Below are 26845 nucleotides of genomic sequence, written 5' to 3' on the forward strand. Positions count from 1 at the left end.
CACCTGAGAGATGAATGTGTCTGTCTTCGCATTGCTTGCCCTGTGATGATGATTTAAAAACACCTGATGGAGATCTCTTGTAAGATCCAAACATTGCGCAATTCAAATTTACTGGGAGCTTTTAATATAGTGTGAGGATCTTTCGTTTGATTCTTCCCCCAGCAGGACAGAGCCACTGAAACTGCACAGGAAGGACCCGAGGAACGTGGAATGTGACACAGATGTCCTCTGTCCATGCCTCGACAGGTCAGTGGCGATCCATGGTGTCCTGTGGTTGGTGTCTTGAGTGTTAAGGGCAGATCCTGTGAGCGCTATAGGTTGCAAAGTGTAGCGCACTTGTTTCAACATGTCTCACAGATGCTCAATCAGACTGGGATCTGGGAAATTTGGAGGTCCGGTTGACTCATTGAGCTCTACGTCATGTTCCTTGGGTCATTCCTGAGCAGTTTTTGCACTGTGGCATGCTGCATTATATCAGGACCAGAGGTTTCCCAGTGAGCTGATCAATGTTATTCTCTCCACCTGTCAGTGGTTTTAACCCTCGTGTTGTCCTTGGGGTCATTTTGACCCAAATGAAATCTTTTGCCATCAAAATATGTTTTTTATACTTCTGTAAACAAGGTATATTGGCCCTAAATTCCAAAACTAAGGGGAAAAAGTGTGGTGGTGGGTTGGACTGAAGTAAGACTAAAGGTGTAACACAGAATTGATTGACAATTTATACAATATGCTTTAAATAACAGTCAAAACAGGGCGGGGACAGGACAAAAGCTGTATGGCAATCGGGACGACATTACGAGGGCTGATCGGCGTACGGGTGTAGATGCTAGTAACTGCTCTGTTCAGGTGTGATGACAGGTCAGTACACAATAAAATTATGTGATTTCTTGAACAGAAATTAACACAAAAAACAATGAAAAATTGGCTTGACTGTACATTGGCAACACAAATCATACAAACACATATAGTTACAGCAGTAACACCATTTAAACGTATTTAAATATTATGTAACAAACACATTTCATAACAGTCAAGTTTTTAAAGAGACAGACCTGCCCTCTTTTTGTTCAGTTAAATGCCAGCAAATTAGGCATAACGTGCGAAATACAGAGCAGAGGTGATGGTTGTGTAATGAAGCAAACAGAGGGAGTCGTTTTACTTCTACGCTGTAGTGAAGAGGTAGCTTCGAAGGTTTATGCTACATGTGTGCAAACGATGGAGCGCTTGTCCAAAGTATTTTGGCATTATTTGACAGAGGCCTTTTGTGGCATGAAACATGACACTGAGGTATGTTTTATATGTTACACCAACCATATGACAACATGCAATTGGTACACAGGGTTCCCACAGTCATGGAAAACCTGGAAAAGTCATAGAATTTCACAATCTCATTTCCCAGGCCTGGAGAAGTCACGGAAATTTATAAACTCCTTGAGTGTTTTGAAATAGTCATGGAATACTGTTTGTAATGAAATTGTCACAGTAATGTTCTGTGGCTAACCTTCCATGTAATGTAATATAACGGCAAATTTATTTTCTGTAGCTAATGATGTCATGTAGCTTTAATATGTGTCAGTGCATGACATTTTGTTTACTATCACGTGTGTGTCCCGCCCAACATACTGTCTCTCCCTCCATGTATGCCTACTAGCTGTAATTATGTTTGAATAAGTGAAAGATAATGATGTAAAAGTATGATATAATGGGATAGTTTGGATATTTTGAAGTGGGGTTGTATGGGGTACTTATCCAAAGACTGCATGTTGCATACAGTAGATGTCAGTCAGCATGCCCCCAATTTGGAGAAGAAGGCCAAGAAATGTACTGCTGTGATTGGCATGCAGCAGCAAAACATATTTTAGCCCCCAAAAAAATGAATACCAGTTTAAGTGTATGCTATATTAAGAGTATTTTCAGCATTCAGCTGTTAACGGCTTTAGTTCCTCATCTGTGCTCTCAAAACTACAGACTCCACTGAGAAAAACAGTTAGCTGCTGGTCTACCGCTGCGTCAATCAGTTTGTTTGTGTTATTGTGTGACTTTGGTGAATCTGAGCTAACCACTTTAAACGCCAAAGTTACACAAGAACACAAACAAACGAAGTGATTGAGGCAGCAGTGCACCAGCAGCTCTGTGGAGTCTGGCTTTGAAGAGACAGATATAGCAGCATCATTTTCCCGTTGGAAATCAGTCTGACAGCAAAGTTAGGCTGTGAAAATCAGTTTTGCATGCATTCTCTACTGATATTAATTTTTAGAGAAGGACTTTTTTTGTTAGAAGACCATGATACATTTTGTTGCTGACCCCTCCGCAGTAGTAGACTGCTTTGTTACCGTGTCAGACTCCAGTTTGCTGACTAACATCAACGCTATTTAATAAACGGTCTGTGGATAAGAAGCCCATGCAGCCCCACTTCAAAACAATCTGAACCATCCTTTTAACATTTAAGATCATCAATCAAAGTTTTCATACCCGTGGTATGTTTAACTTCTTCTTTTATTGTACTTCATTTTTGAGATAGAGCCAGTTCTACACTGAATAGTCATGGAAATTCCATTACGGGTCCTTAAAAGTCATGGAAAAGTTTTTGCAATCATGTCAGTGAAAATGTGTGGGAACCCTGGATACAACGGACGTATATTTTGCCATAGTTTCAATGAGCACCTCTAAACGGAAGCAGCAAACATGTCTCATCTGATCTGTGACACTCATCGATCAAGATGTGAAACTGACTTTTAAAGGCTTGTTGAGGGCGTCACAAATTTAACAATGAACCCGCCAACCAATCAAATAAACCCAACGCCGGCAATTCAAATCGTACACTCGGACAGATATTATCTGTTCCCTTGTTTGGCTGCGGCAACGTTACTATTAGCAATAAAGCTAAAAACACATCAAACAAACACATTTTTACAGCAGCACCATTAACAATAAGGCTGTAAAATAAGCCTTTCTTTAATATAGGTGGGGTGTTTCAAATCTACATTTTCCATCCACGTTTGAGTTTCCTATAGACATATTGGCACGTTGACCGCGTTTGTAGAAATTCTGATCATTATGGTCTGTCAGTTGAAACACTGGTGGTGATTTAAACCGTACTTGTATGCATAACATTTTCCACAATCCACACAGCTGTAAGGCTTTTCGCCGGTGTGAGTCCGAAGATGTATGTTCAGAGAGCTTTTCTGGGAGAAACTTTTGCCGCAGTCCGGACAGCTGTAAGGCTTCTCTCCGGAGTGCACGCGCTGGTGCAGCTTCAGGTATGTTTTCTGAGCAAACCGCTTCCCGCAAACCGAGCAGGTGAACGGCTTCTCACCGGAGTGCCGCCGTATGTGGACTTTTAAGCTGCTTAAATAGTTGAATATTTTCCCGCAGAATAAGCATTCAAAGCGTTTCGGTGTCTTCATGGGTCTCGGCTGGACGGTGAGTTCTTTGGTTGGGTTCATGTGGATAGTGTTGGTGTAGTCGGAGTATTCTGTGGTGGCCGAGGAAGAATTTGTGTTGTCCACCATTGTGCTTATTGTTGCATCATCTATCAGTTTGTCCATAATTGTTGTCTGCGTGTGTTGTTGTGTTTGAGCGTCAGCCGTCATGGGGAAGTTGTTTAATTCCGCTGAGTGAAGCTGCAGTTCATCGACGGACCTATGAAGCATGTTGCTGTCGTCAAAAATCCCAACAACTGTCAAATGAGAAGACACGCAGTTAAATCACAATAACTGTCCATTACAGTGATTTGTCTTCGTCAATGTTTAATCCAAACACACCTTTTCTGTTATCTGTGAGCCTCATCTGCTGACCGATCGGATGATCGTCATACGTCTCCTCTTTGACAAAGATGAGGTCAGGTTCTCTCTCCATTAAATCTATCCCCTGCCAAAAAAAAAACCACAACACAACACACAAACAGTCATCTCAGCTCAATGAGGAAATGATGCTTTGAAAAAAAAAACAAACTAGTTTATGACTCACTGACCTGTGGCCCCATGCTCATCATGGCAGCAGGCTCCACTGTCTCTTTTCTCTGAGGGGGGAGTTTATCGTCTCTCCACAGATCCATGCACCAGTCCTTCCCAAAAACTCCCTCGATGGCTGGAGCAGGCTGCTGCTGTTCTGGAAGAAGAAGCAGATGTGAAATGGTGACCTCTGCGGAGGAAATACACCAGTACCCCAAGATCAATTCCCTTTATAGGACACTTAAATGTAATGCTTTTTAGACCTTTTCAAGATGATTTTTAAAAATGAATTCTAAGACAGATTTTTGGACAAATTACCTTATTCTTGTTCAAGCATTGCAAGCCGAGTCTGGAGGTAAGTAGAATGTAATTGTGGTCATGTGCAGAGAGAAATATATATATATATATATAGTGATTAGAAGGAGTTAAGACCTATTAGGGCTAGGCCTTCTATAATGAAAACTAAACAACATTATTTATAAAGTTTAGATATTATTCAAGACATAAAATTAAAAAAAAAAAAATCTGACGCAATAAAGGCATGGCAAAGACCTAAACACAAACTATAATCACAGAGCCGTACCCCTCTGCTAAACAGCCTCTTTCTGCATTAGAAAAGTACGTAGTTAAAACAACCAAAGAACTAATAGAACAACGACCAACTGTTAGGGAGAAGAAAACACAGACTTAGTCCCAAAGGTAAAGACAAAGATTTACTATTTACTATGTATTATTGTTACTAAACAACAACAACAATAATACAGACAGACAATCTTATAAAAACCTGCTCAGAATTCATCCAATTCACCCGTTTTACACAAACTTCCTGCAGTTATTTGGTTTATTATTTGGGTTATTTGTACAGTTTATCAGTTGTTTATCAGCCTTTTTAGAAATGTATGAATTCAATGCTTTTTAAGGATCTGCAGGGAGCCTACTTTTTGGTTGCCTTCGCTATATAAATACATTTGTCTTAAAATAGCAGTACTATACACAGTACTGTATATTTCCCCAAAGCCTTACAGTCTAAATGTGTGGAGCTGATCTCCACTTTTGGACATGACTGACTTGTAGTCCACATAAAAGCTAACTAGCCTGATATGACAAACATCTAACAGTTTTGTCCTGCTGTGACAGACTGGAGACCAGGCTGTCTGTCCGGTTTTCGGCCTGTCCTGACCTGCAGGGTGTCTGCGGCTGACGCTGTTGACATGTGCGGGATATGTCTGCGCCTCCCTCGCTGCTCTCAGCTGGACCTCCAGTAGGTAGCACCTCTTCTTCAGCGCCTCATTCTCCGTCTTGTGCAGGGAGATCTCGGTGTGAAGGACGGAGGAGCATTCATCAGCCAGGTTTCCGATTTCAACCACAGCCGCCTTCGTTAGCTTGTCCAGGACGGCGGCTAGCTGCGCCCGAAAACTTCGGTTCGTCGTGTCGCACATCATCTCGACAGGGAGGCTTGATATTTAGATATTTTGGCAAGATTCCCACAGTGGAAGCGTTGCTACTAAATCAAATATGTTATACGGCGGAGCAGCAAGGCATTGTGGGAACACTGTGTGCTCGTGTGCCAATGTTTCCGAGGAGCACCTGAAGGCAGCACAGTATAAAAACAGACATGCTATTTTTGGAGTGAGACATTGAAACCTTTTTATATTTCTGTGGTATTCATGTAGATGAGTTTAGTCATATTAATAGTTTTGTGAATTTTATTTTTGATAACAAATTAGTTAAAGCTTTTGTAAATACAGCCTGGTAGTTTATTCACAAACGTGAATGTTTACTGCCCCTCAGAGGTCACAGAGGGGAACTGCAATGCTGCGTTGAATGTATTGGTAACAGTTATTATCAGCATAACCGTTATCAACCCTTTAAAACCTGAGAAAATTGGTTTGATTTCTTACAAAAACATGGATAGAAAGCAGTGAGCAACCTAATGAGACATGGCCCAAACATTAGGAGGAAATTAGGGAAAAAATCCCTGAAAACAAGCAAAAAAGAAACATAAAAACAAAATCAAACAGGAAAATTAGCTCCCCAAACTAGATTTCTCCCATGGGTAGCTCTGCTGTAGTTCAACTTCCTCCTGGGTAAAGTAATTGGCAAGGTTTTGCTTTCAAAGTGGCTTCCCTCAAAGTGATTATCATCATGATCGTGCGTATTATTAGTATTGCTACAGCAGCAAGTCTAACCTGCTAGTTCTGTTTACACAAGAGTCAATGCAGACAAGATGGAACAGATAAATATAATACTTTTTTTTATTAAAATAAATGTAATTAGAGAAGTTGTCAGCCATATGTCAACAACATGTTGTCAGTAATCAGAAGTGTATGGAGATCAAATGATTTTGATTTGACTGGTCATAAGTTTCAAGTAAAGTGCAAGTAACCCAAGACCTGAGTAAAGCAAGGCCAGTCTAAAGGCAGAGCTCAAGTTCAACACATTGATTCAAAGCTTTGCACCACGTGTATCACACAATACCTTTAGATTTACTATACTCTATAATAAATGTATGATAGATTTCTCCTTTGTGTCACAGTGCTCCCAGTGAGGACTCACAGTGCTCCCAGGGAGGATTCATCCCCTGTTGACTCCTGAGCAGCTCCACTGGAGTAGTGCCTTGCTCATTGCATATTTTTGTTTTCTGGTCACTGATTCTTAACCCATTTTCTAGCTTCTAGATTGCTGCAATATGTTCTGCTGTTTACTGATTAGTTAAGTCATATTATATATTGACACATAAAAGCAGGTGATACACACTCAAATCTGGTGCAAAGATAACTTTATTATGCACAAAATATTTCAAACAGCAGTAGTTGTTACATTTGACTGGCCATTTTAGGTGGTTCCATTTATGAACGTCCCACTAAATGTCGGCACACTAGATTCACTCCCGTACATGTTCAGACTAGGATCTAGATGTACTGCAAGGTGTTTTTTCAGGTTACAGTTCTTTGTGAAGCCCTTGCCACATTTGATACAAACAAAAGGTTTTTCTCCTGTGTGCGTGCGCTGATGCATATCAAGAGTACATTTCTGAATGAAGCCCTTTCCACAGATAGGGCAGCGGTAGGGCTTCTCCCCTGTGTGCGTGCGCTGGTGTGTGTACAAATGCCCCTTCTGTGCATATCTCTTTCCACACAGCGTGCACCTAAACGGTTTCTCTCCCGTGTGACTCCTCTGGTGTATTTCAAGCTGGCTGAAGCACCTGAAGCTCTTGCCGCACTGCAAGCAGCCAAACCTCTTGGCACCCGAGTTCCTCAAGTTGTGTAGCTTCATATTCCTGAGCACACTTAAGCTTTGAGAGGCAACATTTTGAGCCAAGCTTTTCCCAGCCACTAGGGTTGTGTGTGCAGGTGTAAGCTGCGGATTCCACTGTGTTTCCCTCCTGCCTGGTCCAGCGAGAGACGACTGGGTGCTCATGGTCACAAAGCTGTCGGTGAAGAGAGGCTGCTGACGCTCTGCGACCCCTTTGGGACGCTGCATCACTTCTGGACTCTCCTGCTTGTCTGTGAAAGCTTCCCTTCCTGTTGAAAGCATATGAACATGTTAAAATTAAGATATGATTGGCCCTAATTACCCTGATGAAGGCCACAAGCTTAATGCATTGATCTCACAATACATCTGTTGTTTACACTTCAACTGTTGCCGAGGGCTGTACCACTTAGTGAGATTAGTGGTTGACTGAGGTTTGTTGAGTGTAAATTCAGGGTTTTCCATCCTACGAAAGTGGCTCTCTTTTAACCATGAAAATCATGTCAGTACTGAAATCTGGATATTGGCTTTTATTTATTATGCGCAACACGAGTGGAACAACCTTCAGAAGCTCTTAAAATTAGCAGCACTAATCCCTTTCATCAATTTATATCTCTGCTGACTGACACAGAGCACAGTGAATGCATGTCTTTTTCTTGAGTTGAAGTTGTCCCATGTGTTGATGTTTTAGAGTATTTATTAATGTATGCAGTAGCTATTCTGTGTTTTTAATGTGCAGTTTAGTATCCGCCACACTTCTCATGTTTTGTTCATGCATATTGTAGTGTTAATTTGTAATGTAATCAGGGCGTCCTTAGGAAAGAGAGTTTGCTCTCAGCGGCCTTCCCTGTTTAAATAAAGGTTATAATAAAACATAATTATAACTTGGCTAGATCATAATGGTAACTTATGTTGTAAACTTAACTTGTTCCAAAGCAGGTTATGTTCTGAGTTTCAGCCTGAAATTGGATGAAAAGCACCTCTCACAGCTTCTTTGAGTAGCATCGCTCCAAAATCACTGTAAATATATGAGCCTTATAAATTGTCAGATGAGAGAAAATGTTATAAACAGGCTTCATTTTATGCAACTTGTTGAGCCATAACGTCACATTGATGCCACCAAATGAAGCTTTGCAGTAACAGTAGCACTTACTGCCTTTATCATAGGTACCTACAGTAGACCACATCGGTGATGCTGAAAATCTGAGTGAGAATATTGTTTTAAATCACAAGGTTGTTGTTGCTCTCAGTGAACAGCTGAATGTAGTGTTTTCCACAGTGAGTCTACAAGAAGCTTCTATAAAATTACAGGTAACGATAAATCGTTTTCAGATGTCAAATGCGTCATTTGACCCGTTTTATGTGAATATTCTCAGTGCCTGAAGCAGAAAGCCTAAGTTAACAGAGACAGTTGATAACCACCTTCGTGGTACCTGAAATCTCTGACCGAGGCTGCGGGGTTTGTGGAGCCACCTCAGTCACAGCGAGCCTGGCGCTATTGAACTGGAACATCCTTTGAAAACATTATTTATAAACCACATATTTTGATAAAAATAGTAGTTTGACACAAGAAAAATATTATACTGTCACTCAATTAGGTCTGAGCAATATATTGATATTATCAATACTGTCCTGTGAGACTAGATATTGTCTTAGATTTTTAACTGTCACAACGTCATGACAGCTGCTTTTGCTTCAGCCTTGTGAGTCTGTGTGTGTGTGTGTGTGTGTGTGTGTGTGTGTGTGTGTGTGTGTGTGTGTGTGTGTGTGTGTGTCATTATGGCAAAATATGGGCCAGATGTCGACTCTTGTCGCAGGAACTACCATAAAGTCATGCTTGTAATTTACACTCTGTTATGTGCCATTAATCATTATGTCCACAATATCAATGATTAGCAAAAATCTCACTGTGTAAATATTTTGTGAAGGCACCAAAAGTTAACCCTGTAATTCCACTGCAATATTGATATTGAGGTATTTGGTCAAGAATACTATATGTGATTTTCTTCATATCACCAAGCCCTACACTCAAGGTCAATTTTTTGATACAGAAAGGTACTCTCCTGAGTCAGAGTTTATTTTTTGATCAATTTTTTAGTTAGTTTTGTGCAAAACTAAAATAACAATAAATCATATATGCATAGCCACATCTCACTGATATGTGCCCATACGCTTCCCAAATTTTCTACAATTCTACAATTTCATTTAGCAGACGCTTTTATCCAAAGCGACGTACAACACAAGCAAAAATTTAGACTTAAGGAAAAAACCCTTAGTAAGTGCAAAAAGTGCTTCAGGTGTGATTGGTCACAGGTATTGCCGTCTAGTGGCAGAAGAAGTACCGCACAGCCAACATACAACATCACACAACTTTGTCAGTGCTAGATAATCATTAGGTGCTGGGTTTTGGACCTTCTGACTTAATTTACCCCAAAGGGCAAAGCGGAGAAGAGTCAGGTTAAGTGCCGAGGTGTTCCTGGAACAAATGAGTTTTCAATTGTCTCTTAAAAGTAGAAAGGGACTCAGCAGAACGCACAGAGTTTGGAAGTTTGTTCCACCATTTGGGAACAACAGAAGAGAAGAGTCTGGCTAGAGATTTAGAGCCGTGCTGGGCTGGAAGCACCAGGCGTCTTTCGCATGCAGAGCGTAGTGGGCGAGAAGGAGAGTAGACCTGGATCAGGGATTCCAGGTAGGCTGGAAGCTGGCTCAATCCTTCTTCTGTCTAAGATTCAGTGCTTGTTTACTGAAGTTTCAGATTATACTCTCTTATAAACTAGGCTTGTAGTGAAATACCGCCCCTGTCTGGTTTCACTTGGGCAATCAATAGAGGGTGTGACCCGCGTCAGCTGACCTCACCTATTGTTGCAGAGAGAAACTGAAACTCAGTGCTAAGCACTTAACGACCCCCCAGCACAAAAACAAACCCAAGCAAGATTTCACCTTACCTAAGCTGGCTCAATCCTTCTTCTGTCTAAGATTTAGTGCTTGTTTGAAATTTTGCAGGTATTGATACTCCAGAAGAAAAGTTAACCTTTTGTCCAACCCTCCCCTCCTCTCCGCAACTGCTATAGAATAACCTGTAATGACCTGTACACATAAACCTGTAAGTTGTATAATTAAAATCTAAATAAATACATTAATTAACGACTTTAAAAAGAAAAAAAAACAACACAGAAATAAGTGCAACAAAAAGATGAATGATTACAAAAATAAATAAATAAAATCCTACTCATCTTACCCAGATAATAATAGTAATATGACATATATAAATATATATACAAATTCTGAGTCAGAATATGTATACATTTTAGTTATACACATTCCTGTACAACCAAACCTTTATGAAATACTCACTGTTTTCACTTGTCCTATCTTGTTCACAGTCTGTGTTGTCCACCTCTGGCGGCTCTTCCTTCACCACTATCAGTTCAGGCTGCTCTTTCTGAGAGTTTGGGAGCTGGTGATAAAATAGTGTATTAATTGCACATGTTACAAATGAAGGACAAAGTAATAGTAGTAATATAGTGATATGATATGATTACTAAAGGACTCACTTCAGCTATGGCATGCTCTTCACCTTGATGATGATGCCACTCGGTGGAGGAACTTATGCTCTCCCATGGACTTTCACTAGGATGCAATAAACTTGGATTAATCACACAAGGCAGACTGACAGCAAAGAGACATAATTAATTTTCTGGTGCCAGGACAAGACAAGCACACTACCTACCTACAGGCTACACACAGGAACCAACAAGCCTACCTTTTTATGACAGGTCTTGCCCTGTCAGGCTCCAGTATCCCGTCCTCTGAACCGTCCCTCACCGCTGCGCATGCTGCTGCTGCTGCGTCCTGCCGGCCTCCCTGCGCGATAAACAGCAGTTTCTCCATCAGCTGCAGTTTCTCTGTCAGGGAGGCGATTTCGTTCCGCCCTCGAGTTATCTCAATTTTAAGCATCTTCGACTCGATCTCGACCAGTTTGCTTATTTCCAGCACAGCTGTTTTGGATAACGCGTCCATGATGGACACGAGCTGTGTCTGGAAAGAGAAGACTGTCGACATGGTTTCTGTAGCTTTCTGCACACGCACGAGTTGTTGTCGCAGTCAAGAGGTCTTCCCAATGTTGACTGTAAAAAATGTAGTTACAATGTAATGCACGAGAGGAGCTGTGCGTGCATGCTCACGAGATACGCGTGAGTGTCTCTCCAAAACTCAGGTGGTTGACACGGACGCGATATTTCCATCTGCCGGCTCGGAGGAAGCATAGCAACTAATTTTGAAGATAGTGGGGAAAATATTTACATAGGTGGAACTATTTACCTATATTTAAAGAGAAGTGCAAAAATATCAGAAACACTATAAGTTATTTTACTGTTCCTCCATCTAGGCCTAGATGTCATTAGTCATCCTTATTTAAAGATATAGAATGGGGAAAAAGCATGGGAAATGCGTGATAAATATAATAACTATAACTATAAATAACGTATTTAGCAGAATGTATCTGACAAAGCTTGTGTTGAAAAGGTTCAAGTTCAAATTTTATGTTAAATGGAATTTTTGTGGGCTGTTGCCAAATTTCAGAAAAAGAAACTTAAGATAAATGTTGAAATAGATGTATTTGTTGTAATATACTATAGGCAAGATACGATTGAAAATAACAAATTGTAGGCTATATCATAGGCTTATAACCTTTTTATTTTATTTATTTATTTTTTGGAAAATTTCATATTTATAAGAAGGAATAGTGAGACACTAAACTTTGCTATACTTTATGACTTTTGGCAATGTAGCAGGCATGTGTTTTCCCTTTAGTTTTTTGGCTTCTTATTCTATGTTTTTTTGTATTCAATAAAGAAAGTTAAGAAGAAGAAGAAGCACAGCAACAAAACTGCAATATCGAGTTCGCAAATATTCTGCGAGTTTTGATGAACTCCTGTTTTCATTTGTTAGTCGACAAGCTCAGCTTTTTATAGCCGGTGTTGTAGCTTCTTTGCCGTCAGCAGAGCCCTTTAGAGCATGGATAACCCGCCCTACTCTCCCTCTGATTGGATAATATTCATCACCTTCATTGCTTTGATTGGTCAAATATTATGATAATCAGGGTAAGCCAATCAGAGGCAGAGTAAAGCAGAGTAGGGCGGGTCATACCGTCACTAACTTAGCAAACGCTCACATGAGCTAGCCACGGACTCCACTGACCAGAATGCAACGCCGTCTAAACACAGAATGTGATTGGCTGCTGGGAAAAATATTTCAGGAAGTACTACTTCGAATTACATTTGCCGACTGAAAATCCTCCTCATGACAATCCGCTGTTGATTCCCACTGAGTAAGTGAGCTTCTTTCATTTTTGCCCAGAAATGTGTTGTTTAAGAGCTTAAATGTCAGATTTTAGTAAGATATAAAGAAATGAGGATCGCTTCTATGCATATTTTCGATACTTACCAATGCAATATCATGCAGAAGCAGCTGCAGTTTTTAGCTTAGAACTATCTTCACTTTCCTCTTTGCACCGTCCCAGCCTAATAACATTACACTATTAAGAATCAAGATTAGATTTAAGATAATTTCAGTCACACTATTTCAAAAGCAGCTTATTTGGATAATTGTTGGCACATCATGATGACTTGCAAAACGGTGTTGTCATTGACTTCCTTGTGTATTGCTCAAAACCTGTTTTTCTCTCTGTATTCAGACTGATCTCTCATGGCTGGCAGAAGAGTTGTGGTCTTTCCCTCCTCAGCCGAGCTTGGCCCGGTGCTGGCCCAGCTGGTGGCATCGAGGGCTGAGAAGGCCATCAGCTCTCATGGCAGGTTCACCCTGGGGCTCTCTGGAGGAAGCCTTGTGTCCATGCTCAGCAAAGAGCTGCCCGCCCTGCCTGACCTGGACTGCAGCAAGTGGGTGGTTGGATTCTGTGACGAGCGGCTTGTTTCCTTTGACGATCCTGAAAGCACCTACGGGCTTTACAAGGTGTTAGTTTGCATGTGTCATAGCTGCATTCATGTATGGTATTCTATGCGGTTAAATGTAACGCTTTGTTTCTTCTCCAGTGTCAGTTGTTTTCCAAGATCAACATCCCTGACAGTGGGATCTTAACCATTGACTCGTCTTTGCCAGTCAACGAGTGTGCTCAGGATTATACCCGCAAACTGAAGGAGGTGCAAACATCTTAACTGTTCTGTCATGTGTGCATTTTAATTCATTAAAGATGAAAGATTTTGCTATTTTGCAGAACGTTGCAGTATTATATTGCTACTTTACAAATATACAGGCATTCCCAGATGACGACCTCCCAGTGTTTGACCTGTTACTGCTGGGTATGGGACCAGATGGACACACCTGTTCCCTCTTTCCAGACCATCCTCTCCTTGAGGTGAGGACTATACTTTAATAAATTTAAAGCCAGAATGTAAAATATGCCTGTGAGTCTGTCAAAGTTTTGTCTTGAGTGCAGAAAGACTCTCTAATTCTCCATCGCACATATCGCAGACTTACAACCCCAATTCCACAAAAGTTGGGAAGCTGTGTAAAAACGTAAATAAGAACAGAATGCAATGATTTGCAAAAGTGAGAGCTACATATCAACAACATCCAGCAATGCCGCCTATTCCTCTGGACCTTAAAACATAATTCTATATCTAGATGTTGGGCCATGTTGGATAGTGTTTCTGTAAATCATACCCTCAGTTGTAGAAATATGGATCTTTTTTTCGCAGTGGGCATATGAAACACATTATTTAATTTAATTCTGGCAGCCCTGCTAATTAAGCTTTGGAAGCATGTTGGCATTTCCTCTTTGATGTGGTTCCTGATTTGCTTGTCTAAAAAAAACAATATGTGTTTAGCCTGCTCTTTTCAAGACACTCCCCTGACTATGTATAGATCATTGATAGGTTTTGTTTTAAGCTCAACTCTGTGGTTTGCACTGTCATCCCTTTTTTTGTGACATTTCTCTGTGGCTATCTGCCTCATTTTACATGACATTCACAGCATAGTATTGGTCTGTAGTTCTCATAGTTACAATTTTTTGGCTACTGTACACATTACACATGATAAATGAATGGGTTTGGATGCACCCTATATTCAGGAAACAAAGAAGATTGTGGCCCCCATCAGCGACTCTCCCAAACCACCACCTCAGCGAGTGACTATGACCCTTCCAGTGGTGAACTCTGCACGCTGTGTGGTTTTTGTATCAACTGGAGGAAGCAAAGCACCGGTTCTGAAGGTAATATTTACTGTCGTGCACTGAACACATTTCATATTCCTCATCTTTGAATCCTCCTGTTTCCCATGCACAATAAATCACCCTTGACTGCAGTGCAGGTTTACAAAAACCATTGAATATGGGATGGAGAAATGATTGATGCAGCAGCTTCAGCTGTTACAGTCGGGGGGATGGTAGAAAACCATGACAGGACTAAACATAAACCAAGAAAGTGAAAAGAACATGAACCTAAGCACAAATTTATGACCCAAAAATCAATAAAATAATCAACAGATCAAGAGTTTTTATTTCCCAAATAAACCCAGCATAAATATGCATCTGCTGAGTTATGTAACAGTGTTGCTGTATTGTGACACAGTGACCATTTTCTTGCAGGAAGTTTTGGAGGGCAGAGAGGGTCCAGCATTTCCAGCGGCCCGCGTCGCCCCGACTAACGGCGAGCTGTTCTGGCTTGTTGATGACCCCGCAGCTGCCTCCTTAACTATTCAGGTAGAGAGGTTAAGCTCTGGGGCCAAACTGTAGAGCTTTCCATCTTCTGAATGACAGCAGGAAGTAAACACTGGTGTGAAAAGCTAAATGAGGAACCTGGAACATACTGCAGAACATTCCTACTTTGGAAGTTTACTTAGTTTATGTAAGTGAGATTGTGAGGTAGGATGTGGAGATGAATAGAAAGACTCAGGACAGAGTTTTAATTTGCAGTGTAAGATTTAGCACTTATTGGACTTTGTGGTCACTGCGTGTGTGTGTGTGTGTGTCAGGTTTGGTTTTATTCAGTAAGGTTTAAAAAAAAAGGGGTTTTCTTATTGTCATTTTGGCCGTTTGTCTGACCTTCACATCCAGAATAATGTACAGTATGTGCAGAGTTTGACACTTAAAACATGCAGCTCACATGACTGTCTGCAGATATCAGTGGAATGGGAGATGTCTTGCACAGAATACAGAAATACAGAAAATAAGTGGAGATAATTTTAGGATTTTTGTGGAAAACTTGTATTAGAAAAAAAATCAGGATTGAAAGTATGTATCAAAGGTGTAGTGCGTAGGGTTTAGTGGCATCCGGCTGTGAGGTTGCAGAGCTGAAACTTCTCCTGTGCGCCCAAGCGTGAAGGACAGGGTTGTCCAAACTTTTTGAATGGGACCAGATTTAATAATGTGAAAATACCTGCGAGCCAGCTCCGTCTGGCGTCGTATGGGTTATTTGAAGGGAAAAAAATCACATACAAATGAGACAAACGCAACTGTTTCATCTCTAAGTGGAATAGTATTCAACTTTCCACCAGCTGTCGACTTTATACCTCTTTGCCACGGACATGTCTGTTACCTTGCTAGAAGTATTTGGTGTTAGGTAGCCTGTAAAATTCCTACATGGTGCATAACTACAAAAACTTTATGATTGTTCTGCCATTGGCAGGTGCATGAAAATGCATGAAAAGTGATCTTTTGCTTGATTAACCAGTATTGTGTTGATCATATAGTATATCTTGAAAGACAAGCCAAGGCCTGCTTAAAATCGGTTTGAGGGCCACAGTTGGCCCCTGGGCCAGTCTTTGGTTTGTCCCTTCTAGGCTACCGTAGAAACAACATGGTGGACCCAGAGGGAGAGAACCTGCTTCCTATGTAGATATAAACAGCTCATTCCAAGGTAACAAAAACATGGTGATTCTTATTTTCATTAAATATAAATAAACTAATGAAAACATAGTTATGAATATTATATGCAATTTCTGCCAATAGATGCCCCTAAATCTTACACACTAGAGCTTTAAAATATGTCTGGATGAGAGCTTTGAAGTAATATTTTAATGGCTTCAAATGTTAAGAAATAGGATATCCATGAAACATAAAACAGTCCACTAATTTGACAAAGTTACAATATTAATAAACTGTAAAAAAAAAAAAAAAAAAAGCTGTGTTTGTCCTGATGCTCAGCAGTGAGTTGCCTTCACACTCTTTGTAAAAATATCCAAAAATAAAGTCACCTTTGCTACTGAAAAAAAGTTTTAATTTGTAACATCTTACAGCCACCAATAACACTTACTTTCATTGGAAAAATAAAAAATAAAATTTGCCATTTGTATTCTCTGTGCAGCCTTGCTAACTAGTCCATCCCCTTTAAGATCATAGCGCACGCCACCCCTTTAAATCTCAACTTTGCAGTGTTGTCACATTAGGAGCTGCTGCTGCTGCACAGATTTTTCTTCTGTCATGAAAAACTAAACGGACAACTAATCTATAACTACGTGTCTCATCAGGAGCAACAGCCACCACCTGCCTAAATTTGTTATTTTTTTAAATATATTTCTGTATTTATTGTCGCAATGCACGGGCTCGCCTGCCTCCCCGCCGCCCTGCTCCTCCTGCTGCTGTCCGGCTGCTCCCCTGCTCGGGGTTATTTCGCGGAGGAGCGCTGGAGCCCCGAGTCTCCGCTGCTCGCTCCCCGGGTCCTCCTCGCCCTCATCTGCAGGAACTCCGAGCACTCTTTGCCGTATTTCCTCGGCGCTATCGAGCGCCTCAACTATCCCAAGGAACGTATGGCTTTGTGGTAAGTCGATACGAGGACATTTGATCGGAAGCTAGTAAGCAGCTAATAATAAAGTTATCATCCATGTTGCTAGCTAAGGTCGAAAAAAAATTTTTTTTTTTTTACCAAATGTTTATTTCAAAAAGTAACCATTTGCATTTAAAAAAAGGGTGCGTTGCTGATTGTTCGGCGCAGTTTTGGGGAGTAAAAATGGGCTGGACCCGCTGGTGTGACAGGGTACTAATGGTAACAGTGTAGCCTAGTTTGGGTTAAAAATGAGAGCAAATAAAAGCATGCATGAAAACAACAAGGAGCTACTGCTTACTAGAGACCGTAAATGAGCCTTAAAGCACCAATGCAGCCACTGTTATGCAGAGGTGAGCCTGCAGACCACTACCCATCACAGGGGCCATGCATTGATCTGTATACGTGGAGGGGAGGGGACTGATGTGGCCACGAGGGGAGCTACATCATTTCCTAACAAAATCACTTTTTGTTGAGTTTGCACTCTGCATTAATACACATGCAAACATTCATTATCCTCCAGTCTTCATCTCCTCCAGCCCATATCACCCCCTGACTACCAATTAGCCCTCTGATTTACTAGTGGAGTGATTGACTCTTAATTGGCCAGATGTGTTTTGTAGCTCAGTGAAGGTTAAGCTCTATGAGTCCCATCTGTGAGGAGGGTTTTGTTGGCATGTAGCCACTGATAAACGACTTAAATATTCTCCTCCAGTATTTACTATAATAAAGAACCTACTGATCAGTGACTTTACCACATTATCAATTAGCACTCTTAAAGGGACACTTCAGCCCCCCCCCCCCCAAAAAATAAATAAAAAGCACATTTTTTTCTTTTGACCATAGTACTATTTACTCAGCCTGGATTGTTTTGGTGTGAGCTGAAGAGTATTGGAGATATCGGCCGTAAAGATGACTGTCTTCTCTCCATTAAAATTGAACTAGATGGTACTTGGCTTGTGGTGCTCAAAGTGCCAAAAAACACATCTCAAAAACTCAACAGCAATGTCTCTTTCAAGAAATCATGACCCAGTTACTCAAAGTAATCCACAGAGCTTGTTGCAAGCAGTTTAATGTAGGAACTATTTTCTTCCTAACAAACTACACCTGCTGATTGCATCATCATGCAAAAAGAAGCTTGAGCCAGCTAACTTTTTGAGCTCAGCCCAGGACCACGCCATTAATGTTTACATATCGTGCTGTCACGAGCACCAGCCTCTCGTCCATGAATAGTCACACGTACTTATGCAGCATGGTATGGTTGGTGGGTGTAGTTAGGCAGAGAGAAAATAGTTCCATTATCACACTGCTCTGCAGATTACCTTGAATAATGGGGTCATGATTTCTTGAAAGAAACATGGCTTTTGAGTTATTCAAATTTATTTTTTGGATGCTTTGTGCACCACAAGCCTAGTGTCATCTATTCCATTATATTCAAGAAAAGGCAGACATCTCTACGACTACCTCACACCAAAACAATATAGACTGATAAATAGCACTACAGGCAAGAGGAAAAACATTTTGATTTTGGTGTGAACTGTCTCTTTAAGTACATTTTATGTAACTCATCCTTCATTATGGAGTTCTAAGAAAAGCATGGCACGAGACAATTTGCCTATTTGTGCAGAAACAGGTCAATCTTGAATATTAGCACTGCACGCTAAGAAATTATGGAAACTAAAAACCTAGCTGTATTATGCCCTTTTATGGCTCACTAATGTGTTTCTGGCTGCCATTTTCCAGACCTAAAATAGTTGCGCCTTATCTGTCACTTGTGAAAAACTTTCATTCTAAGGCAATTATCTTGTGGGATGTGCAAATAGATGTTATAGAGCGTTTAAATATGTGTCTTCCATGCTCGGGCAGAGTTGAGAGAAGTGAAAGGGAGGTGTTTCCCACATAATAACTAAACAACATGCTCCAACAGCCCACCCGCACTTATGCCCGCAGAGCTCAGAGCAGTTTTCAGGACTGCCCGGAGCACTCTGAGAGGTATGCTCTTCACTCACCAACTTGAAACTTGAAGTTTATTCTCCTGCCGCCCCTTTATGAAGAGGCTTTTATATGAGTGGAATTGTTTGATTGCTCCTTTTTTGTTTGGAAGTCATAAAACTCTTCTGTAAATACGGTTGAGGTAAGGACAGCGCTGTGTTGACATGTTCTGCAAGCACATAAAGTTACATCTGTAAAATGCAAACAGCTGTGCTGTGCTGTAAACACTTCACACTGTATGCTCTCTGCTGAAGCTTTCTGTAGCTGCATGTGAGCATGCCAAAGCCTCGGAATCAGAATCGACCAAAGTGTCATTTAAATCTTTGGTGTCTGCAATTAGCCCTGCATTTCTGCTCTAAAGGAGCAATGATGGAGTCAGTGTAGGCTGAACACCACCTGTAGATGTATGTTTAGAGCACCATAGTAACATGTTTGGAAAACTATGCTTATTACAAATATTTATTTGAGCTGAACACGAAACGGAAGGGTCCAAGTTTGAGAATTTGCACGGATGGACAGCAGGGGTGGTTTAGCAAGGAGCTGCTGTGTTCTCACAGATTCATGAGAAGTCTCTCCAGAGGATCCAGCTTGGCTGCCGTTCCTCTGAGCAGGATATAAACTCAGCTGAAGTGCAGCTGTGCTTTTAGCATAACCAAAGGCCAACCTAATACACTACTATTCAGGCTGATGTAACGGCTCCAAGATTAACATGTGGCTTGGTTTCATTCCTCTGCAGAATTAGATCAAACATGCAAGCTGCCTAATATTGACATTTGTTTCGCACATGGCTTCAGCCAGTTTGAATAATTTCCTTCTGTCCTAGATAGACAGATAAACAGATGAGCAGCAGCAGGTTATGAAGGCATTGCACAGGAGCAGTAAAAACACAGAGATACACATATCACACTAGACAAGAGAAATATATATATCAGTTTCAATAGAAAAAATAATGATGTACTGTATATCATAATAGATCCATAGTTATAGAAAATAAATACATTCTAGGAGTACACTATAATAAACTATAAATACATGAAAATGCAGAAAACGAAAATATAGAATTATATCCACAAGATAAAATATTAGTGGTATATAGATTATACATACATGCAAATTTGATGAACTTTCAAAGAATGCATTAAGGTAGATGTGTAAATTTGCCATATGCAAGATCATCGAGGAGCAAAACAGAGTGGACAACTATAAAGCTGACAATTCTCTATTAGATAAAAGTGAGGTGTTGTACAGTTATTGCTAAGCCTTGCAAAAAAAAAGTTTCATTTCTATAATGCTGCTGTTGTTTCTCTCTATACCTCCTTAATTCTTCATTCTTGTAAGTGTGTTATGCTTCCCCAAATAACATCAGCTAGACATTCAGTGTTTTTGTTTTGTGACGCCAGTATCACTAACACCAGTGTCAGTTCCCAGAGCTGCAGACAAAGAGCTTCCTCAAAGTGAACACTGGGCTATTGTTACTTGAGATGTGATATTGTCTTTTTCAACTCTCGTCTCAGCTCGGTTGTTGATAATGTTCAACCTCCCTCTGATGTTGAGTAATTTTAATCATTTGCTTTTGCTGCACATTTACAGGGTAGCAACTGATCACAACAAGGACAACACCACAGTTATTCTGCGTGACTGGCTCGTCAAGATGCAGAACCTTTATCATTATGTGGAGTGGAGGCCGAAAGAGGAACCAGAGTTAGTTATTCAATACAATCTCTGTAGAAATGTTGGGTTTTTTTTTAAACAGCTCACAGAGTCTGATTAGTATAAATGTCTCTTGCAGAGGTTATCTAGATGAAGATGGTCCGAAGCATTGGACAGACCTGCGTTATGAGCATGTTATGAAGCTTCGACAAGTGGCACTGGAGTCAGCTCGTGAGATGTGGGCGGACTACTTTATGGTAGGTCAACAAAGCTACTCTTTTAAGGCACAAAAGAAAGCACAATAACTGACAAGTTTTAAACACTGAGCCAATGCCTGGAGCCAGATCTATATTGTTCATAACAGCAGCAGAAGGATAAGTACAGAGTCAAATCCACAGTGGTCATTTAAGCACCAGGATGGATGGTAAAAATTGACCCAGTTATATATTCTGTCTCTTATGGTTAAATCTGGTCTGGTTCCTGTGGATCCATAAACTGACACAAGTTTGCCCCGACATGAACCTTATTTTGAAACACAGCACGTTTCTATTTGTATTCCCTTGCTCAGCCCACGTTGTCTATCTTCAGTGGGGTATAATTTTGAACCAAAGCACATCCAGAATTGCAATAATTTTGTGCTACAATTTTTGGGAAACTCTTCTCCCCTAAAAACAGATTTGAAATAAATAGTCTGTTTGTTGTTTTTTTTTTTTTTTTACTATCTCAGTTTTAGTGCTCCATTTAACCCTTAAGAACTGTTTTTTGAGTCAGTTTATGGTGCACAGTATTCAGAAATATATTTTACAGTTATTCTCATTCTCCTTGTGTAGTTGGTGGACTGTGATAACCTCCTCACCAATCCCGATGTGCTCTGGAAGCTCATGAAGGAGAATAAGACCATCATTGCTCCAATGCTTGAATCGCGTGCAGCCTATTCAAACTTCTGGTGTGGAATGACCTCCCAGGTACTGTGCAGACATTTGGGCGCACATGCTTGCATGTGTTAAGGATTTGTCTAATGGTATGTTTGATTTAATGAATGCTCTTAACTCAGATTTTAATTAACTCATCTTCCTTAGGGTTACTATAAGCGCACCCCTGCCTACATACCCATGAGAAAACAGTTGCGCAAGGGCTGTTTTGCAGTTCCCATGGTCCACTCCACCTTCCTGATAGACCTCAGGAAAGAGGCGTCCAGGCAGCTGGCCTTTCACCCTCCACACCCAGAATACAGCTGGGCTTTTGATGACATCATTGTGTTTGCGTTCTCTGCTCGGATGGCAGGTATTTTACAGTTCAACGCTTAAATCTGTACATTTAGTTTTAAAAAGCAATACCTCACCCACAAAATGAACATTTTTGAAGTGAAATATTTTAACGTTTTCAAGCTGATAGTTGTGACTTAAAAAAAAACATGTGCATCGTCTGCTCTCCACAGATGTTCAAATGTTTGTGTGTAATAAAGAGACCTACGGTTACTTACCTGTGCCACTGCGATCCCACAATACTTTGCAAGATGAAACTGAAAGTTTCTTGCACTCCCTCCTGGAGGTTAATGGTGAGTAGCTTGCATTCAGACTTGACGGCTTTGCTTTTGCATCTAACTTCCTTTTTCCATGGGCTTGAAGTCTGTATTCTACTTACTGCTGCTTTATCTAATGACACCTATCAGCATGAGTTTCTATATACAATTCATACCATTTATGCATCCATCTTCCCTTTCACTGTGTAGTGCGAAATCCCCCAATGATGCCCTCCAAACACATACCTGTTCCTAGAAAACAACCCGACAAACTGGGCTTTGATGAGGTGAGTATGGAGTGATGTGAAGATGGGATTTGCAAAAATGGTCCTCTATCCACTTCTGTGCTAAATGCCTCCCCCTGCTGTTACAAATCTGTAATGGCATTGACTGGCTCCACTGTTGCCCATGTGCAGGTGTTCATGATAAACCTGCAGAGGCGAACAGACCGCCGAGATCGCATGCTGAGGACATTATATGAGCAGGAGATTAGTTGTAAGGTCATTGCAGCCGTAGATGGAAAGTAAGTTCATGCTGATTAATGATGATTTCACAATTATTTAGTACTTAGTCCGCATGTCCACCCTTTCTCTTTTATCACATTTGTTCTTGTAATATTTCAGAGCGATGAATATCAGTGAAATTCATACTATGGGCATCCACATGCTCCCTGGATACAGTGACCCCTATCATGGTCGCCCGCTGACAAAGGGAGAACTGGGATGTTTCCTCTCCCATTATAACATCTGGAAAGAGGTGAACCCCAGAAGCCAAGAATTTAAAGGTTTGTGAACCAGACAGACAGGTGAATGATGATGACTCTGTCTTTCCTTAGATTGTGGAGCGAGGCCTGGAGACCTCACTGGTGATTGAAGATGACCTGCGCTTTGAGGTCTTTTTCAAGCGACGCTTGATGAACTTGATGAGGGAGGTGGAGGAAGAAGGACTGGACTGGGATCTTATGTGAGTTTATTCTTCCTTCACATTTGTTTGATATTACCTTGATTTTCCTCCAGCTGGAGATGGACTTGTTTTAACCGTGCATTTGTGTAGACAACCAGCTTCATCGTGAACAGAGTCGTTCATGTATCTGTCTACCAGAGAACTCAGGCTGTATAGAAGTTCACCTTGTCCAACGGCACCCACAAAAAGCACCATCAACACTTGCAAAAGAGATATAAGGGCCTAAATTTAGCACAGTTGCCTCTTTTTCAACACAGAGCTGAAAGAGAGGCAACTGGGAACGTCTGCACCTACATCATAGTAAAGAGGTTACTCTTCAGATTCATATCCACTTTATTATTGCATCTTATCATATTAAAAATACAAAAAGAGCAAAATTCTTGCCCACTTGATCAGCACAATGATGTCCCACAAAATCCAATGCTATTGTGGATATATTTTAAAGTGCATTACCAAAGTGTGTTAAAGTACATCGTAATTACACTGAAAGCCATATTAGAATAAATAATATTCCATAAAATATTTAATATGGTTAATTCTGAGATTATAGCAAAAGAAGCAGCAGTGGCACCATTGCAGATGGTATGCACCTTGTGTATTGTCTACAAAACATCAAATCAAGGGCATGGTAACCACACTGTCCCTACCATTTATGTGCATCATGCATCTTGCGTGTGTGGTGTGATGTGTGGCTCGCTCTGATCGTGGTCTTGGTTTTGCCGTTGCTGTGCTCCTGTCTGAAGCTACGCCTGTGTTGTGGGTCCTGATCGCACAGATCCTGTGATCATGCTTGATGCAACCTTCTATCTCCATTATTATGCGTCACGCCTCCACCATTAAATTACGCATGGCGCTTTTATCAACGGCCACAATATTTGCACATAACATAACATGCTATCATAGAGCGCATTTAGTAGTTTTACAACTATCACTATTGTAATACAACATGCATTCGTTGCCATTATTGCTGTGCATTTCTCCCCCTCTCTCCCTCTCTCTTCCCCTCTGTCTTTCTCTTTACTTTTTGTCATTATTGTAATTCAACTCTTATTTACGACATCTATTGCACGTCTGTCCATCCTGGAAGAGGGATCCCTTATCATCCTCTGCCGCGCTTCCTGAGGTTTCTTCCATTTTTATCCCCCCGTTTCAGGAGTTCTTTTCGGGAGTTTTTTCATAGGCGATGTGAGGGTCTAAGGGCAGAGGAATGTCGTAAAGCCCTCTGAGGCAAACGGTGTTTGGTGATAATGGGCTTTATGAATAAAATTGACTTGACTTGTTTTGACTTAATATCTGAGGATGTGCACAACCAGAGCTCCAAGTGGACGGATGGATACAAGAGGCAGCCACCATGCTCACACATAGTCAAAAGCAAGTTTATCTCTGGCTTAAGTCTGTTATTGGTTCTTAATCCTCTTTTGTATTTCTTTCTTTCAGTTATATTGGTCGGAAGAGAATGCAAGTGGATCACCCAGAGAAAGCAGTGCCTAATATACACAACTTAGTGGAGGCAGATTATTCATACTGGACACTAGGATATATGATGTCATTACAAGGTGCAGAGAAGCTTTTGAAAGCAGAACCACTAAGTAAGATTTTGCCAGTGGACGAGTTCCTTCCCATCATGTACGATAAACACCCAGTGTAAGTGTTCTCTACCCAGTACAAGTACACACACTCGATATGTGTCTGTCCGGGAGTGTTGTGTTTTTGTTATTCTTGACTTTTCCTTCTGCTTTACAGGACTGATTATATGGATCAGTTTGAAAACAGGGACCTGAAGGCATTTTCAGCAGAGCCTCTCCTAGTGTATCCAACTCACTACACGGGCGACGACGGCTACATCAGCGACACTGAGACATCCACAGTGTGGGACAATGAAAAGGTTCGTACAGACTGGGACAGAGCGCGCTCGGGAAAAACTAGAGAGCAGGCTGAGATCAGCACTGAGGCCCAGAACTCAGATGTGCTCCAGTCGCCTCTGGACAGCACAGCGCGGGACGAGCTATGAGTGGAACTGAATGAGAGCCTTGCAAAAAAAAGTTTTACACACCACCTTAGTTTTTAAAAATCGTGTTTCCTCTTTGATACTTTTTATTTGGCATCACAGCCGGGATGTTACATCAGAGTTTGCAGAGAGATTTAATTCATCCTGATGTGACAAGTTAAAAAGGGATCAGGTGCTTCTTTTCTGTCCTGTTGTCTGTTTGTAGTTTTTACTTTATAAAGGCACTAGACTTGCCATTTGGAATGGCATTTGCAGTACCCAACTTCTGTCTGTCATACAGAAATGAACCTATATATGAGCAGAGAATGCAATCAGACTGTTACATTTCAACCATTGGGCAGTTGACTTTGTCCTAATTTGACATTACACTGTGAAATGCTTTTTTTATAAGTATCTCAAGACTATAAATAATTTGGGATGTAACCACAGAGTGTCACTGAGCAGAATCAAGTCCTTTGCAGACATTTATGTCTTTAATCAGCCGTGAGTCATCCTAAATTCTTCGGTCCAAGAGGAGAAACATCTGCACGTCTTTTGCTTTGATCGTTAGCTTTTTAAACTTCACACTGCTGTTTTAAACAATCATTATCCAAAACCAGAGATGCTTGTTGGTAGCAGAGTGTCACCAAAGCAACAAAACACACAAGCAATAGTTGCAGTTAACTCAGAATCATGGATTTACAGTCTTACTGTAGCGTTTATACATTACTAATGTGTCCCTTGTCGTCACTTTGGGATCGTTTCCAGACCAATGCCGCCAACACGTTGTTAACATGGTTATAAAGGGGACAAACCACTGTACACGCCTCAAACTTGGTAGTTTGGGAGGAACATGGTTATAAACGCCCTTTAAGTTTCCACAAAAAGAACCCACCCAACCACAGCACAAAAAAGACCCTGCCTCTGAATCGTTCTCAATTAAACTAGAATTTGAGTATTTGGGGGGAGCAAAACTTGATTAAAAAAAAAAAAGAAAAGACCCCTGCAAAAGAGAACATGTTTTTATTATTTTGCAGATTATTTATTCTGTCACATGGCAACACTAAACTCTCAGCTGTTCACCCAAGGATCTTGCACAAAAAATGTTAGTGGTACATTGTGTTAACAATAAATAAATTGTTTTATTTTTAAAAGTAAGTCAAATTTGTGATTACTGTAACCAATTTTATGTTGGCAATGCTGTAGCCAGTTACGAGGATAGTGTGACCACTACTTTTTGGGATCTCATTTACACCTCATGTGTTTATTGCATTTATACCTGGTTCACTGGCGTATGTGAGGAGTCAGCAACCTTTAAAATCAGAAGTGCCATTTTTGGCTGGTGATAGTTGTGGCCAGAGGCATTATGGGTTTTTTTTTGGCCTTTTTGTGCCTTTAATGGATAGGAAAGCTGTAGCGTGAAAAGGGGAAAGAGAGAGAGGGGGTGATATGTAGCAAACGGCGGAGGCCAGAACTGAACCCGCAGCCGCTGTGGCGAGGATTCAACCGCTGCTCATGGGGCGCACACAAATGTCTATATAGGATAAAATGGTTACATTTTATATACAAAAGATCATATTCACTGTGACATCATTATGTTTTCTTATTCGACGTTCGGTCAGATACTGAAATGGTGACACTAATCTTGGATGTCCTTATTGAAACTGTGCTGATTGTTTAGCTTTTCTGTGCTGCCGTGTTAAAAATGTGTGTGAGCATCCGTGCTTTAGAATTTGTAGCTCCTTTGCAG

At 40.8% G+C, this 26845-nt stretch overlaps 4 protein-coding genes across 4 annotated transcripts; 2 read left to right on the forward strand and 2 right to left on the reverse strand.

Moving 5' to 3' along the window:
• Positions 1-921: 921 nt before the first annotated feature.
• On the reverse strand, positions 922-5535 carry LOC148186462 (uncharacterized). The gene is made up of 4 exons (XM_088091044.1): positions 5134-5535; positions 3974-4110; positions 3765-3870; positions 922-3679 (listed from the first exon to the last, which is right to left on the reverse strand). The coding sequence occupies exons 1-4, from the start codon at positions 5393-5395 to the stop codon at positions 3066-3068; spliced, it is 1119 nt and encodes a 372-aa protein (XP_087947170.1). The 5' UTR covers positions 5396-5535; the 3' UTR covers positions 922-3065.
• A 1180-nt stretch (positions 5536-6715) lies between these two features.
• On the reverse strand, positions 6716-11443 carry LOC121956240 (uncharacterized). Its single transcript, XM_042504371.2, has 4 exons — positions 10969-11443; positions 10760-10835; positions 10560-10662; positions 6716-7477 (listed from the first exon to the last, which is right to left on the reverse strand). Exons 1-4 carry the CDS (start codon positions 11265-11267, stop codon positions 6789-6791), a joined length of 1167 nt encoding a protein of 388 aa, XP_042360305.2. The 5' UTR covers positions 11268-11443; the 3' UTR covers positions 6716-6788.
• A 953-nt stretch (positions 11444-12396) lies between these two features.
• On the forward strand, positions 12397-16513 carry pgls (6-phosphogluconolactonase). The gene is made up of 6 exons (XM_042504812.2): positions 12397-12534; positions 12901-13175; positions 13256-13363; positions 13477-13578; positions 14293-14433; positions 14809-16513. Exons 2-6 carry the CDS (start codon positions 12912-12914, stop codon positions 14953-14955), a joined length of 762 nt encoding a protein of 253 aa, XP_042360746.2. The 5' UTR covers positions 12397-12534; positions 12901-12911; the 3' UTR covers positions 14956-16513.
• Positions 16514-16651: 138 nt separating this feature from the next.
• Positions 16652-26253, forward strand: colgalt1a (collagen beta(1-O)galactosyltransferase 1a). Its single transcript, XM_042504799.2, has 12 exons — positions 16652-16978; positions 20564-20674; positions 20763-20880; positions 21454-21588; positions 21703-21907; positions 22062-22181; positions 22356-22432; positions 22562-22668; positions 22769-22901; positions 22981-23108; positions 24546-24752; positions 24852-26253. The coding sequence occupies exons 1-12, from the start codon at positions 16755-16757 to the stop codon at positions 25117-25119; spliced, it is 1833 nt and encodes a 610-aa protein (XP_042360733.1). The 5' UTR covers positions 16652-16754; the 3' UTR covers positions 25120-26253.
• Positions 26254-26845: the final 592 nt, after the last annotated feature.

The sequence above is a fragment of the Plectropomus leopardus genome, chromosome 18, assembly GCF_026936395.1.
Source record: "Plectropomus leopardus strain MGB_pleo_1.0 chromosome 18, ASM2693639v1, whole genome shotgun sequence".
In the NCBI taxonomy this organism is placed as follows: Eukaryota; Metazoa; Chordata; class Actinopteri; order Perciformes; family Serranidae; genus Plectropomus; species Plectropomus leopardus.